The 21,767-nt window shown below is 45.0% G+C and overlaps 1 protein-coding gene across 1 annotated transcript in view; it reads right to left on the bottom strand.

The window, feature by feature from the left end:
* ARFGEF1 (ADP ribosylation factor guanine nucleotide exchange factor 1) overlaps nt 1–3,303 on the bottom strand; it is a 181,864-nt gene extending 178,561 nt beyond the window's left edge. Inside the window, exon 1 of the mRNA XM_034763053.1 lies at nt 2,692–3,303. Coding sequence (XP_034618944.1) covers nt 2,692–2,815 — 124 coding nt within the window. The 5' untranslated portion in view covers nt 2,816–3,303. The remainder of the gene's footprint in view (nt 1–2,691) is intronic.
* Nucleotides 3,304–21,767: the final 18,464 nt, after the last annotated feature.

A 21,767-nucleotide genomic window follows, 5' to 3' on the forward strand; every position in this document is an offset into this window, starting at 1 on the left:
CATTAGGTAAAAGCTAAATCCCATTTAACTAAGAAAAACAAAATCAACTCCTCAGCAGATCACCTGCAGTAGCTTTAAATCATTATGTAAGGCCTCACTAAAGTTTCCTTAACAATTGGTTTTAGCACTCAGCATCCAAAAATCCAAGATGGTAATGTTTTTGGTTTTAGAAGCAAGAAGTAAAAACCGAGATTTACATAATTACAATTAAAAGACTTCTATAATAATATGGAGAGGCAGTCCGAGCTGATAGGGGAATAGATTAGGAATCAGAACATTTCTAGGAATCAACCACATTCCTAGCTCTGCCACTGATGTGGTGTGGGTGAGACATCTCACTCCATGCCTCAGTTTCCCATCTGTGAAATGGGGAAAATGATATTTCCCTTCCTTTGTAAAGCATTTAGACATCTATGGATGAAAACGGCTATTCAAGAGCTAAATATCACTGTTATAATTAGAAGATGGGGCCATAAAAATGTTGAGTCCCCAAACAATCACCCATTAAGGTTTTTATTGCATCAGTCTGAACATTTTTTACAGTAAAAACACTATAATTTATTAATATCATTTGTTCGATTATCCTATTCAAAAGACCCATGAAGTCTTTATATTTTATATATTAGATAATATATACAATCTTGTATTGCCCTTATCTATCTCACCCTCCTGTCCTCTGCCGTCTTCACACCCATGTGTCATGTCTTGTCCCTATTTAGATGCCAATCTTGGAATTAGAACCACAGTTGAAGGTTTCAGTAAAGCTCAACACTGACACAGTAATCAATGGGGGTCATTGTGAGTACGGGTCTGCCAGCACAGATCAGTTTGCATGATCAGGATATTAGACTGCAAGATATTTAGGGCAATAACTGTTTATATTTTTATAGCACCTAACACAATGGGACCAACATCCTGGTAGTAGAATCTGGATGCTCCAGGGATACAAATAAATAATTCAATTTCTGAAATAAAGTGTAATTTCATGAAGTTTCCTACTGTCCAATTAATTCCACATAAGATGGTCTGGATAGAAACTCCGTTTTTTAAACTGCATGCTTTATATTTAGTTTATTTACAACTTAAATAAATTCAATTAAGAGTAAATGCGTAATCTATCTTGTAAGTCAAATGGACATTATCTCACTTTTGTCTTTTTTTTTTTTTTTTTTAAACTATAACTGAAAAATTAGAGATTAAATACTTTCTTCAATTTGTTTACGGTGTGTGTTTGACAGCAGCTTCTGAATAGCCAATTTCACTATGTCCAATTTCCTGTTGGTCAGAGTATATCACAAAGGAGACAAATATTTTATTTTTAAAAAGGAAAATGTGATTTTAAAGTGACAAAAGTAGCAGAAAGACTCATGAGCTGGTATAGTACATGAAACTACTTGTAATTGATTTTTTTAAAGTAAATTTCAGGTTAATTATGTCCTTTTAATTAAATCTACTTAAAATAAACATATTACCAAAAATTCATAAGATAAAATCACTTCAACAACACTGACAGTATTGCCAATTTAAAGATAAAAAGACTACATCCAAACAAATCAAAGGTAGATTTTCTTCCAATTAAATGATACATTGATCTTTATGAATGTGCGGTCATTTCTCAGTCCAGAACTCAGTACCTGGGCCTGTGCTCATTACACCATGATATTTAAGCCAAAATGCATGTTTCATACATCCAACCCTTTTTTCTTCTCAGTATCTCCTCACCTATACAGTCAGCTGTGTCACACACCTAATACTTCGCTCATCTTGAGCAACATAAACATCTCCACTATACACTCAGCTGTCAGACAACTAACACCTCACTCATCTAGAGCAACATGAACATCCCCACAATGTATCTCCCTTCACTGTGGTTGCATTAACTCTGCAATACATGAAAGAAACCCCGTTTCCTAGCAGCTATTTTTCTCTCCATACACACACTACAGAGGTTCCTTTTAGACAGCTATCGACTGAATCTCCTCCACCCTCATTCTTCGTCTCTATAGAATAGCTTCCTAATTCAAGAACAGACATCAATTTTAAACGTGGCCTGAGTGTCATTGTCTCTTGTTTTCCATCATCCCCTTTTCTTTCTCTTCCCTCCCCCTTTATCGCTGCCTGTCACCTGCTCCCTCCCCGGCGGCCTTGTTCTTCCAGGTCAGCTCAGAGCACACACACCTTCTTCTCTGCCTATTCATCCTGGGCTTGTGGGGCCGTGATACCCCGCCAGTCAACCGACTGCATCCTTTCCCCTCGCTGTCAACAAGGGGCAACCTCTCTCTCTCCGAGATCCAAACACACCGGTAGTTGCTTGCAGTGTAATAACCAAAAGCCTTTGGTCCCCCCCCCCCCCTACACACACACACACACATACCTCTTTTCTTCCCATCCCCAGCACCACAAACACGAGCACGGCCCCATCTTCTGCTTGATCACAAAGGCCTGTCTTACACTGCCTTTCTATCACCAGCCCCGAGCTAACCCTCCTTCTCCCTCGCCAATCCCTCCATCAGCCCCCTCCGCTCCCCAACGCCTGTGGTGCACCCCTAGATCACTCTCCCTTTCCCAGATCAACGAACGGCCCCCACCGCCGCCTTGTCTCCCCCATCACCCGGCTTAGGGAAAGGGGGGCCTGAGGGGAGGGGAGTCAGCCCAGGGGCACCGCCTGCCCGCGCCCTCCCCGGCTCTCACCTAAGGCCACCTCACAGGCTTTGCGCAGCTGGGAGTGATGCGCCTTCTTCACCTCCTTGTCGGCCAGGATCTTCTCCAGAGCCCGGGTCAGGAACATGTTCTTCGTCTTCTTGCCTTCATACATGGGAGCGATCGGGGGGACCGGCCGCTCCCGCCGGGGGGAGGCAGCGGGGACCGGGCAAGGGGGGCACTCGGGCGGCTGCAAGTCCGGAACTGGGGCCGCCCGGCCGCTGGGGGCGGAGGGGGGGGAGTGGAGCAGGTCACCGCGCCGTGAGCGAGGCCCCCGGGGACGGGCCCGGCCTGGGCGCTGCAGCCCCGCTCGGCAGGTAGCTCTGACCGCGGCGCTCTCAGCCCCGGAGTCGCCCGCCCGCACCAGCCTCCATTAGCGGCGGCGGCAACAACCTGCGCTCGCCATGTTGGAAGGAAACGACGTCAGGGCCGCGGCCGAAGGGCTGCAGAGGAGGAAGCGGCGGCGCGATACCCCAACCCGGCAGAAAGGCGGAGGGAGGGAGCGGGCAGAGCCGCGACGCTACGGCGGCTCAGTAGGGACTCGCCTCCTGCCCGCCCTGTGGGTGCGCTGCGCGCTACAGGTGCGGAGGGAGGGGAAAGGGCTGGGGAGAGCGGGGCGCTGCCACCTGGGAGCTACTTCAGCAAAGGGAGCGGCAGCACCGCCCCCCTCCGGGCGGCGAGCGAGCGAGCGAGCCTGCCTTAGGCAGCGCTACCCTTCACTGGGGAAGAGACTCCCTCAGGCTGCTCTGCCCCTTACCACCACCCTCTTCCGGGGAGAGACTCCCTCGGACAGAGCTGCTCCTCCCCCCCCCCCAATGTTTCACCCTGGCTACAGCAAGAGAGTCCTTCAGGGAGACTGCCCCAGGTCTCTCCCTGCTTAGGGGATAGAACTCTTTTGGGCAAACCTGCTTGCCCGGCTCTCCCCAGCAGGAGGAAGTTGGGACTCTCTCGGGCAGGCCCTCTAATGATAGAGGTATTTATGTCAATGATATGATGTATCTTCTGCGTTCATACTGTCCCAGCCTCTCAGCCCTTCACTTTGATCTGAGATATAACTCACAGGAGCAAGGGTAGGGAGTGTGTTTATATATTTGCAAATTGTGCATGATACTAATGAGGACTGAGGAGGACCACCAGGACTTTTTCTTATTAATACTAAATAATATTACTGTGCACTTCTAAAGTGGTTTTTTTTTTGTCCAAAGACCTCGAAGCATTTTACAAACATTCAATCTTTATGAACAGTTGCTTTTTCTTTGCCATTGATACCAAGATTACCCTACCCCCTTAAAGTCCCATTTTAAATACGTTATTTCACATTATTCCATCAATGTTAACATCTCTCCTCTCTTTAGTGTGCAGTGAGATATGAAAAACAAAGCCTAAACTAAAAAGCGCTGCTGTAATTTTTTGCACCACTATATGATTAAATGGTGTTTTTTGTGTTTTAATTGTTGTCTACGTTTATTTTCTTAAACCTCATTCCCCTCGGGTAGGGATGGTATTTTTTTCATATTCTGTAGAAGCATAAGGTCAGCTCTCAACAAATGCTAAGTAACAATAAATAACAGTAAGGCCCAAATTTTGCACTCAGAATTAGTACAAATGTATCTAACGGTAGGATTTGACCCTGACTAAGTCCAGGTCTACACTAGGAGAATTTTGCTGGCATTCCCGTATGGTGCTCGTAGTGTGGACGCAGCCTATACCAACATAATGTACTTTTGCTGGCATAATTTATTCTTGCCCCCCACCCCCACCCCGAGCAAAATAAGATATACTGGCAAAAGCACACTTTGCTTTATAACGGTATATACTGTATAACTATGTCTATACTAGGGGCTTTTGCTGGCACAGCTACATCAGTCACAAATCACACCTATAACTGTCATGGCTATCCCAGCAGCAGTTTGTAGTGTAGACCTCGTATAACCCCAATAACAGTCCCCTGGGGCAAGCAGAAGGTACATAGAGATGTTGCTCACAACTGAAATGTATCTAACTTTGGGACAGACCATAGCAGCTGTTTCAATAGCATACAGAAACATTACATTACAGTCCAGGGCAGGAAACAAATGAAAATACTGTATCTAATTGAAGGTGCAAGAGAAATATAGGCAAGTGGAATGTGATTTAATATATTGGAGAGTGAGCAAGATAATTAAAATGGTTAACACCCTTACTGTTCCAGAAGGCACCATGGGATCTTTAATGATCTCATACAGTTAAGGCTGGGTTTACATCTCACCCAAAGGATTGTACCTCCAGCAGCACAGTGCCCCATAAAAGTATTTTGTGGAGTTTGTTAATTACACTCTTTTCTGACTCTGTGTTCACTGAAAAGCCTTTCTCATACTAAACCAATATGGATATTCCATATGCCAGTCACGGTTTCATACACTGCAGATGTCAAAGTGGCTTTGGCTTTTCAAACCTAACAATGGTGACCAACTGGCAGGACTAAGAAGTCCTGCAGATGCCTTACTGTTTGTTTTACAGAAATCGCCTCAGCACAAATCTCCCTAGCAAAGCCATAAATGGATAGCATACAAAGTGGTATTTAGAAAAGAGAGTTTTCTATTGATTTGTTCAGTCCATTTGGCAGAAACAGACTATATATTATCTTCATGAAATTACTATACTCTGAGACACCTTTCTTGGTCTTTTGTGTTGTCGATGTTAATGTGTGAGCAATAGCTTTGTTTGGTACAATGACATTTCTGTAGTGAAAGCCTTATTTTGCAGCATATAAGCACATTGTCTATGTCACAGTCTGCACTCTGAAAACTGTAAGTACGGAGAACATCCAGTAGTTGTTTTCTACACGTGACAATTAAATCTAGTTGGTGCCAGTTTCCAGATCTGGGGTGTCTCCATGAGACCTTCCAGTGGTGACTTCCTTGGAAGTAGATGTTGGTAATGCACAGTCTTCGGTGAGTGCACAGCTCCAGTAGTCTTTGCCCATTGTTGTTCATTTTTCACACTCCATTGTGGCCAGTGCATAGTGGCCATGTCTCATGATCTGAGCCAACTCTTGTGTTTAAATTTCCCAATAGATAGAGTCGCTCGTCTAGTGGTATCTTACTGATGACTCTGTTGACTTGCTGATAGAACAAGTTCTTCTCTTCAGAAATGGAGGAAAGTGTTGGGTCATGTGTACTGATGATGTTGGCAAAGCCACCTGTGGTATATATTCTTAATGGTATGATACTTTCTGATGTTGCAATGAGACATTCAACCAGAGCAGAAAGCAGAGAGAGTGAAGAGAAAATTGCAGAAGACCTGACATACTAATAGTGCACTGGCTTTATCCTCAGGCCCTGTGCCTTATGTCTGTGGTGTCTCTGGCAATTTCGGCAAGGACTGTTTTTGGTTGCAAATTGGACTTTTTAGCCACTTGCAATGCTGCAGCACGACACATAGTAACTGGCCTGCTTTGACGCTTACACCATTGTCTTTCAGGATAGATGGTTTCCCTTATAGACTATGAAGAAAAAAAAAGGTAACTGCATGCAAATAGCACATGTGTATGCAGTTATCCATTTTGCATGTGTAAATGTGTATTTCCATACACAAATGATGTGTGTGCAAATGTCACAGGTGTAATTTAACTGGCCAGTTTTTGAAAATTTGGCCTCTAGAGTTGTTGCTGAGACAGGGGGCGGGGGGAGGATGGGAGGGGAAAGACAGCAAAAAAAAAAAACCCTTATACTGTATTCCAGCTGTGTTTCATTCCAACTTCAATATACATCCAATACACATTTTTTGTTAGGTTTGTTATATTTTGAATCTCTATTTTCTGTCTTCAGGTTAGAGCAACTTCAGCTCAATTCATTGATTTCCAGAGCATCACCCAGTTGGTGTTATAGATCAACATGCTAGTCAAAAGAAAATCACTAAAAGTCTTTGGAAACTGGGCCTTCCACCCATCCCTCCTCCCCCCCCTCCAGAGTTTTTTGGGTTTTTTTATTACTTTTAAATGAATTTCAGTTAACAGTTCTTTAAATAATAAGGGGAAAATAAAGCTGCAATTTATTTCCCTTTTATTCAACATACTGATCTGAGAAGTGTAAAGTAGGTATAACCTTTTGGTGTCCCAAGCACAAGATAGGGCCAGGGGCCACAGTGTGGTGACATAATGTTTTTAACTTCTTCAACTGAATTTTTGATTGACAAGTTTCCTCCAATTTTTGGCTTCCCTCTGGCCAACCATAGAGAGTATGGATCTGGGTTCATAAAAAGAGTTTTTTGAAAGAGAGCAGAAGAAAGACAAAGATGTCAGTAAGTAAAGTTCCCACTTTTCTCTGAACAGAGTATACGCATACTGAAAACTTACCCCCTGTCTTGGGTTTGGCTTTATTGGTAACTCAAATAATAACAACTCAATATAAACTTCAACATAAACTTTTTCCACAAGCTTGGCTATTTGTAGAATTTTCCCTATCTCTGACCATTGTTGCCTCTACGAAAAGATTCAGCCCCTCTAGTATCCTGATCAGAGCTAATTGAATCCACTTGCTAGTAGGACTCATATTAGTAATTATACTGTACTTATATGCAGGATTCAAGTAAGTAATATACTCCTAGGGAAGTTCTGCACCAAAATATTAAAAAATCTGTGCACAATATTTTAAAATTCTGCATATTTTATTTGTCAAAAGAACACAATATAATCACATCAGTTTGAGTTATTTTGATAATTTATTTCAAAATACCTGTCAGCAAGTATGTCTGTAACAATACTGGCAACAACAAAAAATTCAGGAAATGTTTTTTGACAAATAGATTCCTTATTAGGCATATTAACACAGAACTTTGAGTAATTCATTTAAACTGTAATACAGAAACATATTTACTGCACACCTCAGAAGCAGTGCAAAGGCTTGGGAGGGTCAGAGGTAATGGCGGAGCTGAAGGAGTGGGAAGAAATTGCTGGGAAGGAGCCTGGGAGTGAACCTGGAGGGTTGTTGGGTGTGGGTAGGAGAATTATGGACAGTTTTTTTCGGGGGGGAGGGGGAGAAATTGTTAGGGAGTTGGGAATCCCCCTCAAGCAGACCCTGGCTGACCCGTAGTCTCTCCCATTCAGTCAGGCACATGTGCCCCATCCCTTGTGTCCCTACACCGCCACTCAGCCACCCCATACCCCATCCCCATGTGGCCCTTGCACCTTCCCTTCCTCCATCCCCATGTGTCTTTCCATCCCCACTCAGCCCCTTGCTCCAGTCTGTCCCACCTCACTAACCCTTCTGAATCCCAGTCTATGTGATCTCCCCAGCAGCCCCATGTACCCTGCTCTATCTGTCCCCATATCCTATTCCAGGGTGCTGTAAGGAATGCCACCGGCTGCTGACTGCTATGGTGAGCCTGCTGAAATCTGTTCTGGTGCGACAAGCGTAACTGCAGTGCCTCTCTGGCAGAATGTATTTTCTGTGGAGCAAAAATTCTGCGGGGGACATGAATTCTGCATGTGTGCAGTGGAGTAGAATTCCCCCAGGAGTAGAAGATGCACTGCATCTCTTAGAAAACCTCAGCTGATGGACCTCTGTCTGGAGCCCCTGAGAGAAGACAGTAATTGTACTGCTACCACCTTCTTTGGGGATGAATGCCTCTCTGTTGCATCTTCCCCTAGATAACATCCTGCTGTGCCCTGTAGGGATGAATCTGGCCCATTAACTAATTAATTTTCAAAACACCTTTGTAAGGCAGGTTTAAAACGGTGCATGACTGTGCCAAGTTTTTAATATCCTTATATGAGTTATAAAGTAAGAATATTTTATTTTTAATGAAAAAAATCAATATTTTATTTATTGGGAAAAAGGTACTTGCTTTACCCCCTATATGCTAGCACCAGGCTCCAGTAGGGTTCTGTAGCTGGTGTGACATGACCAGCATAATGCATGCCAGGGTGTCTCACGGACTGGAAACTGAGTAGTCTGGATATTTTCAGCTGGAAGAGAAGAAAAAAACCTATACATTGTAACTTAATTTTTATGTGCTGAATGATTCTCTTCCCTTTGATATGTGGTGAGTTTAGCACATCAATCTAAAACTGATGCATTTTTTCAAAGTATTTGCAGGTCACATTTAAGAAGCTCATAATAACAAAAGAAAAGCTGAAAATATTGAGAACTGGAAAATGCTAAATAGGAATTTAGCAGAAAACATCTCTGTTTAATCTGGAAATATAGTAAATCAGATTAATAACGAGGATGGTTTCAGCTGTTCTTCCCTTCTAGATATTTTAATATCCGTGTTGAAAGGCTCAGACAGAGAGGTCATAAAAGTCATGTGAATTAAGGTGAGAAGCAAAGAGACTGGAGCAATAACCATTTTTAACTGCCACAAGGTGATCTTTGAATCTTCCTGATTGTTTCCTTCAGCAAATGCAGCTGGTTATTTCCTGTCAAAAATGCAATAACTGTTATTTCAACATATACATTATAAACTGTGGGCTTCGTGGATGAAATGAAAGTGTTCAAATATGAATAACAGAAGAGAAGGTTGCAGGGGAGCCACTTCTATTCTTGCCTAGAAAAAGATATTAAAGGTCCAACTGTAGTGATTCATTCCAGTACCCTAGTTAAATATTTACTAAATGCATATTAATTAAAATCATTTTTAGAATAGTTTTTTTGGAAACACCTGTGACAGTTTTGATAAGTATAGTTTTGTACTCTGCTGCTCTCTTTCAATAAAAGCTGTCATTTTAGGTCTCAGTCTTACTGAGGTAGAGATGAGGATTGTGAGGGAGCAGTGCTGAGCTACTAGTGAGGCTACTGAGCACAATTCATTGTTATTCATGATCCAATAAGATGAAGAAAGCTAAAGAAAGCAAGTGCTGTTGGCTGGCCAAAATATTACCTAGCATACGTCAAGAGACATTGAACAGCAGCCTCTGTAGGATACTTATTTTTTCCAAAGCCTCAGACGCATCTCTGTGTTAGACATTGGTTCTTGTGACTGCTCCTGTTCTCAGTGTTGACATTATGGCTTGGGCAGCAGCTCGGGCTAGCAACCCAAGCTCAGACCCAGGGAGTCAGGTAAGCTTGAGCAGGGCCGGCCACCCGCCGCCCCCTTCCACCCCCCCCCCCAGTGCCGCAGGGGAGGGCGCTGAGCCCTGCCGAGGGCCCGCAATCCCCGACTGGCCAGAGCGCTGGGAGGAGGGCGGAGAGCCCGGCCGGGGCCCAGCTCTCCCCGACCGGAGTGCCGCCCCCCTCCAGGCGCTGCCCCAAGCACATGCTTGGTGGGCCGGTGCCTGAAGCCGGCCCTGAGCTTGAGAGCCCTAGCTGCAGCCTGAGCCACAATGTCTACACTGCTATTTTTAGAGCACTATCTCAAGCTGAGTTAGTGTGTCTGTCTACCTGGGCTGGGAGGCTCACTCCCAGCTGCAATGTAGACATACCCTGTGAGGCCTGATCCTGCAACCCTTATACACAGGGGCACCCCCAGAATTTTTTAACATGGTGTGTACTGTCGCTTGCCCCAGTGTCTCTCCTGCCGAGTCTACACCATGCTGTGCCCCAAGAGCAGAGACACCCCTTTGGGGCCCCTGTGGGGTCAATGACATATTCCTGTACTGTTGACTTCTCCCTGCCACAGGAGGGAAGGGGAAGGGGATGCCCAGTCACCCTGGCAACCCTCATCTCTCACAACCGATGAGAGGAGGGGCGACAGCATCAGTCCCAGTAGCCAATTAGAGGGCAGACTCTGTACAGAACCCGGGATGCCGCGAATAACTCAGTTTTCCCTTCATGTGGCAGAGACCAGCAGGAAGTGGAGGGGAGAGAAGGTCTACAACCTGCCAGCACAACACTTCCAGGCCTAGCAACTGGCTTGTCTGTAATCTCAGCCTGCAGAAAAACCTCAGGAAGCAGGGGCGGCTCCAGGCACCAGCGCAGCAAGCGCGTGCCTGGGGCGGCAAGCCGTGGGGGGTGGGTTGCCGGTCGCCATGAGGGCAGCAGTCAGGCTGCCTTTGACTGCAATTCGGCGGCGGGGTACGCCGAAGGCATGGGACCAGCAGATCACCCGCAGAAACGCCGCCGAATCCATGTGACCAGCGGACCGCCCTCAGGCATGCCGCCGAAGGCCGCCTGACTGCCGTGCTTGGGGTGGCAAAAAACATAGAGCTGCGCATCAGGAAGGGACAATCTGTGCCCCTTGCCACCAGCTTGCCAGCAAAAGGAGGAGACGGCTCATCTCTACTGCCACTGCCTGAAGCTTGCTTGTCCTGCAGCCAACGCACACTGGATCTGGGATTTTGGATCCAGAGACCTGAGGGTTCCCAGCTTTAAAGACAGTCAGTACAGTTCCAGAAGGGAGCTGGCAGTTAGTCCCTCTCCAGTGATCCCTAGGGAGGATCTGCTTGCCTGGATCAGTCTCCTGACCGCTTAGCCAGAAGAGGAACCTGAGTGAGTACCCTGTATTATAGGTAGTTATGGTTTAATTTTCACCACATTGCATCTGTGAAAGGACTTTCATCTACCTGGATCATCAAGACCTGCACTGCCAATTCCCAGTATAATAAACTGTGATATTAACAGCATCTCTTTACAAACCTGCAACATGTCTCCAGGTACACCACCAAGGTACCTGAGATATGGGGGACAGAAAGAATTGAGTGGTGAGAAACACTTTTGTTTAGCAACATTGGGGGAGTGTGTGGTCATGTGACCTAATGTGCTTGCCAGCATAGCCTTTAGTAATTCAAAATCATTATTAGGGCTGTTGATTAATCGCAGTTAACTCACACGATTAACTAAAAAAAAATTAACCATGATTAATCGCAGTTTTAAATAATAGAATACCAATTGAAATTTATTAAATATTTTTGATGTTTTTCTACATTTTCAAATATATTGATTTCAATTACAACACAGAATACAAAGTGTACAGTCCTCACTTTATATTATTTTTATTACAAATATTTGCACTGTAAAATGATAAACAAAAGTGTGATATTCTATACCTTGGGGGGGGCATCCTGGAACCCCGATATTCCTCATTTATATATAATCATGATCTTACATATAAAGCTTGCCTATGTATCTGCTGAAAGTCATTTCTCTATCCATATATGTGTATCACTAATGCATATAAAGTTATGAGAATTGTGTTGTATGGCTGTCACTATGCTGTAAGTTGGGGAATCAGCCAGATATTAGCTCCCCAGAAGCAACAGCAAGGAAAGTAACCAACACCCTGGTGGGGTTTCAAACAACCTGTCAGCAACAATTGTCCAGCAAGGGAGCTACAATTCAATGATTCACCTCCATGAGGCCATACAAGGGGTATTGCTCAACCGTGCCTGGAGACTCAGCAATGCCCCCAGACATGCCTGGACTGGTGCTCCCCAAGCACATGGGATTGAGGTTATAAAACAGAACACAGTGGCTACATGCTGGGCCTTTCTCCTTCACCCACCTATACTGCAAGCAACAAGGACACTCTGAAGACTCCAACTGAGGGGACTGGCCCAGATTTCAAGGAGGAAATCTGTGTACTATGAACTGCAGTATCCAGTTGGGTGAGAAAAACTGCTTAGTCTAGTTGTTGCCCAGTCTAATAGGGCTGAGAGAATAGACTGCATGCTTATATTTTATTTCTGTTGATAACTAACTCTGACTTTTTGCCTATCACTTAATATCACTTAAAATCTGTGTTTTGTAGTCAATACATTTGTTTTACTGTTTATCTTTACCAGTGAGTTTGTATGAAGTGTGTGGCAAATCTGCTCAGGTTTTGCAAAGGCTGGTGTATATCCACTTTCCACTGATGAAGCGGTGAACCAATTAATAAATCTGCACTGCCCATCGTGAGAAGTGCAAGATTGTATTTTTCTGAAGTACAGTACTGGGAGCTGAGGAGATTTTGCTCGGGTGCCTCTCTCTGTGTGACTTATGAGTGGCTCTGGGAGCATTCATGCAATCTACCTGGGTGTGGGGTTTCCACATGCGGTTGTGCTGAACATGAGTCAGTCTGCACTGCTTTGGATCGTCACTGAGCAAAACCCATCGTCAGTATGGACGCATGTCCTCTAGAATGGTGGTTGAAGCCTGAAGGGACATATGAATCTTTAGCGCATCTGGCATGTAAATATCTTGCAACGCTGGCTACAACAGAATGCCTGTTCTCACTTTCAGGTAACATTGTAAACAAGAAACGGGCAGCATTGTCTTCTGCATATGTAAACAAACTTGTTTGACTGAGCAATTGGCTGAACAGGAAGTAGGACTGAGTGGACTTGTAGGCTCTAAAGTTTTACATTGTTTTATTTTTGAATGCAGTTATTTTTTTGTGCATAACTCTACATTTGTAAGTTCAACTTTCATGATAAAGAGATTGCACTACAGTACTTATATTAAGTGAATTGAAAAATACTATTTCTTTTATTTGTACAGTTCAAATATTTATAATGAAAATAAATATAAAGTGTCACTGTACACTTTGTATTCTGTGATGAAATTGAAATCAATATATTTGAAAATGTGGAAAACATCCACAAATATTTAAATAAATGATATTCTATTATTGTTTTAGGGTGATTAATCGTGCAATTCATCACGATTAATTTTTGAATTGTGCAATTCATCACGATTAATTTTTTAATCGCTTGACAGCCCTAATCATTATTAATATCTCTAATCATTTTAATAATTTTATATTTTTACTGATTGTATGTTTCTCTTTAATCAAATGCTTGCATATAGTTTATAGTTATCTTTTGCTTGTGTGAGTTTGAATTATTTGAGAGTTCAAGTGTGGTAGTGTGATTAACCCCTTGGAGGCACAGCCAAGTGGCTGTATTCTTTAGCAGACCAGGAGGAGGAAGAGTCGAGCACCTACCAGCAGCACTATGAAATGAGCCTAGGCAACAGAAACTTTGGAACTGTCCAAAGACTGTGAGGAACCCCTGTCCCATTTGCACATTGTACAGGTACTAAGACAGTGCTGAAAGATTATATTTATATGCTGCACCTGGAGGGGAGCCAGGACTGATAAGGCCTAATTGCTGATGAAGCCTAGCTGCGGAAAGAGCTGGGATAGGATAATAAAGCCAGGAAGTGAAAACACAAGGAGGCTGCAGGAAAGGGTCATGCAGTCACTCTCTAGTGGGAAAGCAAGTTGATCAGGGACAAGGCCTTATTAAGCCATGGATCCCCTCCAGGTGCAGCATACAAGGTTAATTGGTACCTTCTGGCCTCTGTTAACCTGCTCTGGACTTGTATAAGGTGAACACCCCATCACACTAGGGTTTATATATCTGCTTGGAACCTAGGATTGTTTACCTGGCTGGGAATATAGGTTACAGCCTGGGTTTCACTTTAACACAGGCTCTAATCTGCCTACTTTGCAGTTTTGGCTCAGGCTGAAACTCAGATTACAAAACTTGGGTTCTGATAGTACTCCAGGACCTTCCCACAATTCTTGTGACCTGTATTTTCCTGCCTTTCTACATACTCACTACACTGGAAGTCACCTACCAGTATATATATATATATACACACACACACCTGGATGGTGTTTAGACCCCATATGTCATGTGACCTGTTCCAATTCTGCACAGCAGTTGAATAAAATTTGAACAGAAATGCTATCTGGGAGATCCTCATCTCAGTGTGCTGCTAGACGGCCAGGGGCTCATACTAAGGTTCTGCTGGTCCTCTGAAGTGGGGTTGGTAAGGTCCATGGTTTGGGGAAATGTACCCCAAATCGTCACCTCTAAGAGAGAGGCTGGCAAAGGGAGGCGGGGGATTAAGCAGATGGCAATTCAGTGCAGAGAAAGGATTAAAATCCTGAAGACCGCATACCACACAGCAAAAGACGTCAACAGCAAGTCTGAAAACTTGCCCCTTCTCTGAGGTGTGTGATGGGCAGGGCCGGCTCCAGGGTTTTGGCTGCCCCAAGCAGCCAAAAAAAAAAAAAAAAGCTGCGATCGCGATCTGCGGCGGCAATTTGACGGGAGGTCCTTTGCTCCCAGGCGGAGTGAGGGACCGTCCGCCGAATTGCCACTGAATACCTGGACGTGCTGCCCCTCTCCGGAGCGGCTGCCCCAAGCACCTGCTTGAGAAGCTGGGGCCTGGAGCCGGCCCTGGTGATGGGTTGCTTGGCATTACCCTGAGCACAGAGTTCAGTGTTGTGCTGGGCAGGATTTTGAGACCAAAAGGGCTTATCTTTAAAACGGGCCCAGAGGGACTGGTGGAGCTGGAAGAGACCTTGGTCGCAAAGGGAGTGGGGGCGCTGGAACAGATTATGTGGAGAAAGGGAATGGAAGACATTCTTGACTAGATTCTATATACCTGTTCAGGGAAAGGACTGGGGAAAGAACTGGAGAGAAAGTGGCCGCTGCCATCTTTGTTGTTGTTGCAGCGGCGGTGGGGAGGGGGGAATTACAGCTTAAGTGGGAGGGTTTTGCTGTTTATGACTAATGCAGTTATTGTTATGGGAGACATTATGTGTTGTGTGGGGAGGCTGTTGTTATTGTTGAGAGCAGAAGCCACACCATTTCCCTGGGCCCCTTTTCTTCTCTCCATCCCCTCCCTCTGCTCTCCCCCTCACCAGATATGCGTGATCCAAGATGGATTCTAAACAGGGGGGGAAATTACATGCAACTACTGGTATACTGTAGCTAGAATTTCACTGATCTGTTCAGAGCTGGAAGTACAAGATAAGCAATTCCTGCAAATGCAGAGATGCATGTGGCACAAGCATACATGCATTTGTATATATATATATATATATATATGCTGCAATCTACTTTTTCCTCATACTGTAAAGAATATTGAAACATGGTATGAGACAGCCTTTTAAGTCCTACTTTATGACCTTTGGCTGTATTATGTGCCGAGTACTTTAAAAAGCGTCTTGGTACTGCTGGTACTTGGTACCTTGATACTGCTGGTCCCTGTTGGGGAGGCAGGTTGAAAAGGCAGATATGTTGTAAGCAAGTTTCTGCATTCTAGTTCAGTGTCCACTCCTGACTTACTATGCTTGAGAGCTTTTCTTACAGGAGGAACTCAAGATGGTCCAATGCCACCCCCTGAGTTTACTAGCCCTCTCCTGATTTGCTGACCAGTCACTAGGCAACGAAACATCTCTTGGCATAGATAGATGATCTTTTGCCAGAGTTCTGGAAAAGTTGTTCCCTCTTTCAGTCTGGTATCTCCAACAAATTAACAAGATTTTCCAATCTTGAAATCCTCTTCCTGAAATAATATCAGTGGTAAAAGTTCCCTGGTTTGTGGGTAGGGTTGCCAGGTGCCCGGTTTTCGACCAGAACACCCTGCAGGCTCCGGTCAGCAGTGCTGACTGGGCCATTAGAAGTCCATTCAGTGTGGGGTTGGCGGTTCGCGGAAGCAGCAACCTTTCCCTCCAGCTCCTAGGCATAGGGGCGGCCACTGGGGCTCCGCGCACTGCTGCTGCTCCGAGTGCCGGCTTTGCTGTGGCTCCCATTGGCCAGGAACCATGGCCAATGGAAGCTGAGGGGGCAGCACCTGCAACCGGGTGCAGCACACGGAGCTGCTTGGCCACGCCTCTGCGTAGGAGCTGGAGGGGCAGGTCGCTGCTTCCTGGCAGCTGCCTGAGGTTTCTGCCACATGGAGCCTGCACCCCCTCCTGTGCCCCAACACCCTGCCCCAGCCCAGAGCCCCCTCCTGGAGCCTGCAACCTCTCTCCCCACACTCCTGCCCCAGCCCGGAGCGGCCTTCTACACCCAAAACTCCTCATCCCTGGCCCCACCCTAGAGCCCACACCCTCATCTGGAGCCCTCACGCTCCTAAACCCCAACCCTCTGCTGCAGCCCTGAGCCCCCTCCCGCACCCAAACTCCTGCCCACACCCTGCAACCCCTTCTGTACCCCTGCCCCAGCCCTGAGCTCCCTCCTGCACTCTGAACCCCTCAGCCCCAGCCCAGATCCCACTCCTACATCCCAAACCCCTCATCCCAGCCCCACCATAGAGCCCACACCCCACACTGGAGCCCTCACCCCCTCCTGCATCCCAACCACCCTGACCCAAGTCAGAGCCCCCTCCTGCACCCTGAACCCCTAGGCCACACCCTCCAGTCCAGAGCCACCTCCTGCACTCCAAGTCCCTCATCCCTGGCCCCACCCCAGAGCCTGCACCCCCAGCAGGAGCTCTCACCCCCTCCTGCACCCCAACCCCACTACCCCGGCCCGGAGCCCCCTTTCACACCCTGAACCCCTCATTTCTGGCCCCACCTCAGATCCCACACCCCCAGCCAGAGCCCTGACCCTCTCCCACACCACAATCACCTGCTTCAGACCAGTGAAAATGAGCGAGCAAGTGAGTGAGGGTGGGGGAGAGCGAGTGACAGAGGGAGACGGGATGGAGTGAGCAGGGGCGTGGCCTTGGATAAGGGGTGGGGCCTTGAGGCAAGAGGCTGGGCAAGGGTGTTCGGTTTTGTGCAATTAGAAAGTTGGCAACCCTATCTGTGGCCACCAGAACCCCCAGGCCATTTTGATAGGTTTTTAAAATATAATTATGGACAATTTACCATTGTCTTGGTGGGCTGCTGACCTGAGATGCAGCTGCTTCTGAATAGGCAAATATGGAGAGATGGAATAAAGGCATACCAAGGAGATCAAAATCGCAACTTGTGGCTTTATTGTGACTAAGAACGTCAAAGGGGAGAAACTTTTCTTTCTTTCCCTGGTCCAAAAAATAATATGCTTTTATTGCCTTTGCAGGGCCTTTTACCTCCACTGGACTTAAATACCCACTTGTGCTTCTTGGGGAGAGGACCCTGAACAAGCAGGGGAAAAGAAAAATGGTCAGGAACAACCTGCTTCAGAACACGCAGAAAGGTTTTGGATGCAAGTCAGACCTGCAGTTAGAATTCCAGAGGCAAATGATGGAGCAGGACAGGGAAGGAAAGGGAAGTGAGCGGCTGAAACAAGGAAGGAAGATTGCTGGTAGTGTACTTTGAACATGACAGGGTGATGAGGGAGCAGGATTGACAGCAGCAGAGGGGCTGTTTGAGCAGTTGCTTAGCCTGCTGACCAGCAGGAAGCAGACCCCAGCACCCCTATCTGCCCTTACTTCTGTCCCTGCACAGGCCAATCTGGTGCTCCAATCGCCTACAGGTTCTCCTCCATAATACCATGTCCTGCAGCCAATGCAGCCACTGGACAAGTTTGGCATGGAGTGAGGAATGAGCCAACTCATGCTCTCCTGGAATGGAAATGTACATTGACAGATATACCCTGTTTGCCCTATTCACATCTAGTGATTAGTGAAGAAGTACAATGGTGATGTGCAATTCCATTACCAGTGATGTTGACTGCATGACGTTATTGTAGGTTTTGTTTGCACTTTTCACTTTTATAACATTTGCATTCTTTATTTAGTGGCAGATGTTGTGCCCGTGGGAAAAAACAACAACAACAACAAAAAAGGCAGGAAGTGTAAACCAGTGCTTTTAATAAAGTCTCATAACAACAACTGATAAATTGATATGTTTATACCACAGGCAAATCACATTATTCCACATCTTCACATTTCTCCAAGCAAAGCTAGGAGGTGGGCACACAAGGTATCCTTTACTTCTGTTGCTTTCCTGGATCTAGCACCAATGATCACAAGTGCATTTTCTGGGCCCATAAACCAACACTGTCTTCGACTCACTCCTGGTGAAAACACTCCTCCTTCTTGCATGTGTTGCGCAGCATACAGTGCATCCTAATATCACAAATGGCACTGGCATCCAAATGGTTTTATAGACAGTGCCATTTTGCCTTCAGTTGGTCAAATGCACATTCTACCACCATCCTGCAGCTTCTCAGTGTTTCAGCAAACCATCTCTCAGGTGCTCAGAAATCAAGGTATGGCTTCATGAGTCAGGGCAGTAGAGGATTTGATGTAGGGTGACCAGATGTCTCGATTTTATAGGGACAGTCCCGATTTTTGGGTCTTTTTCTTATATAGGCTCCTATTACGTCCCATCCCATGTCCTGATTTTTCACACTTGCTGTCTGGTCACCCTAATTTGATGGGTCTCCTAAAATAATAGTGGGCACAGACATCCTTTGATATCAATATTATTGGGAGGGAATAAAGTCCCTTCTTGTCCAAATAGATAAATGCCAGATCTCCTGAGGTCCCTGGCGTGATGGACCTTCCAGTGTAACCTACACTGTATTAATGAACCTCCCTCTATGGTCAACCAAGATCTGCATACTGAGCAAGTAGTATCCTTTCTGACTGACTTATTCATGTGCACTATCAGGGGGACACACTGTGGTCCATGTACTATTGATGGTCCAAGGACAGTTTGGGAATCCCATTTTTTCCATCCCAGCTATTATTTTAGGGACATTAGCAATGTTCATCACCCAAGAGTAAACTACAGCAGTAACTGTCTCACAAGTCTCAATCACCACAGCACAGTTGACTTGCCAATTTCAAAATGATTAGCCACCTGGGGTAGCCAGTTTCCAGAAGGCAATAAAAATCCACTTCTAGATTGGTGTGACTTCACTCATTTTCTTTGTCTGGCACTGGAGGGCAGGAGCAAATTCTGCATAGCTCCATGAAGGTGCCCTTCCTCATGCGGAAGTTCTGGATCCACTGCCAGGTCTACATGACAATGTAGTCGCACTCAGTCTGTGCTTGTGGTCCTGCCCCAAAACTGTCAGGCAGCACAGGGGGATTCTGTAGCTATTAAAACCTGTATCAGCGGTCTCCACTACTCCATACATCCTGCTTGAACTACTCACCATAGCCTGCCATCTCCTCTTCAAGTTGAAAAGCCACTGTGGAAAGGCTTTCCACCATGTCTCATACCCTCTCTCTGTCTCTGGTTGTGGAAATGGTCATTGCATTACAAGTGCCAACAGATGGCACAAGTCATTGTCCTGAGTTGGATCCAGGTCTTGACACCAGCTGGAACAGAGATTATGGATAGAAGTGAGGAGCGTCCAGAGCTTGAAGTGCTTTAGTTTACTGAGTTGGCAGGCTAAGAACACTTCTGCACAGAGGTGCAGAAAGGACAAGCAAGTTCTCCCACAATACATGGCGAAAGAATTCACAGAGTGGTGCAGCTTAATGCAGTGTGTAGAACCATGGGCTATACCCCACTTCACACACCATTTATAGTTGCCAGAATGTTCTTCTGTACCTATGCTTTTCTATACTTCCTTTTCTTCTACTCACCAGTGGTCATTTTAGTACTGGGGTAGAGCACCATTTCCTTTATCACAAACTATGGATTACTGACTTCATTGACAACAGAACTGGATTCTGTAATAGCACACAGAACGGATGACAGCTTCTTATTCTGAATATTTATTATGTTTACTAATTTTCTAATTTAATTTTCCAATTTGCACATTTTTATAAATATATGAGGTTCTCAGACATTTTTTTTACAAAATGGTAGTTTTTCTTTTATGTTCAGAGGCTACCTTAGACTTACAAGCCTTTAGCAATAATATATTGGAAGTAGGAAAGAGAAAAGAAGAGGTGACTAAAAAAAGAAAACTGATCTAGGGTTGCCACAGTTGCAGTCAGCTGTGTCTCCTCAGCTGGTACACCACAAGTATAGGATATGGGCCAGCTGGTTTGGCATCCTCCTTGAGGGCTCTCCAGTTTTGGAACTCACTCCCCACAGGATGGATTTGGAGCTACCCTGTGGTAACCTATGAATACAGTATGTTGGCCTGGCTATTGACCTGTTTATTGTATGACACTATTCATTTAATTCAACGGGAGTTTGTCTGTAAAAACAGGCTGGAGGAAAAGAGAGTGCTAGTTTTCAGCAAACGCTTAATATTTGTTAAAGGACAATGCCAAGGTTATTAGCTCTGATGATTTTGCCTGCAGCCAATCTATAAATTTGGTTTTGACCAGCACAGAAAAATGCCTGTGAACACAGAAGAATAAAAGAACTCTGGCAGGATTAAAAAAGAGAGGGAAGTAGTTGTTTGGGGGCACCAGACTGACTCAGGACCCTACTGGGGGTGTTTGAAGAGGCTAGGCCTGCCCACTGTCAGGGGATGGCAAGACTTTAGGTAAGATGGACATGTGTGTCGACTGTTTGTTTTAAAATTCTTTTTTTCTCTAATGCTTTGTTCCTACTGCTAGAGTAAACAATGCTTTTGTTTTAATAAGGCTGTTCGGTCATTATACACACCACTGGTTACAGATGCTAGAAGGGAAGAACTGCAGGTGCCTAAGCTCAGTGGGACCTGATGGGTAGAAAAAACTTGATACGCAGGATACACTTGATACACAAGTCCTGGTCTAAGATTGGGAGAACTGTGAAATTCCATCCTGGGAGAGGTAAAGGCATGAGGCCTAAAACCAGAAAGGGGACAGAGGTTCAGCTACACCTGTAACCACAACACCCCCATCTCTTCATAATAACCAAAGTTGATTGACCTGCACGATGCGATATGAGGACAGTTTGTTTTCCCCAGCTGGGAAGGAATGGGAAAGTTCAGGTAGGCAGTCTTAAAGATCTCAAGTATGTTCTTTATTGTTGGGTTATTGCTGGTTGCCATGGATATGCTGAATACTACTTGTGGCCTGTTACAGGATTGGTCTAATTTTTGGTTGTGTGTTTAAGAATCGTCAATGAATACCTACATCACTAATTTTTAACTGGTGGGTGTATCAATCAAAATAAACAAATATCAAAGAAGTAATATCCTTTTTGTCTGACAATGAATTTCTCAGTGTTTAAAGAATATTATTTATTGGGTATCTTTTTAATAGAAAAAGCCATTTTTTATCATAGATTGGAGAAACAATCTGGCTTCTAACTTGTTAAAAATGTCCCTCATACCTAATTGCAGGTAAGATGATTCCTAGTCAATTGTTTTCCATTTCATTTAATATATTTTAAATTTTCAGCCTTAACTTTTACACTGTAGTGGATGTGAGTATAGAGCAGTAAATTTAGTGTAAATGGACTTGCACAATCCTGGTTGTCATGCTTAAAAATTGACCTTCCTTTGAAGTGGTCCCACAGAAGTCTTATCTTGAGGATTCCAGTGCTGTATTTTAGTTGGAATTTATTGGGTGGACTTAATGTCACACTGCATTGCCTCA

The sequence above is a fragment of the Trachemys scripta genome, chromosome 2 (assembly GCF_013100865.1).
Source record: "Trachemys scripta elegans isolate TJP31775 chromosome 2, CAS_Tse_1.0, whole genome shotgun sequence".
NCBI lineage: Eukaryota > Metazoa > Chordata > Testudines > Emydidae > Trachemys > Trachemys scripta.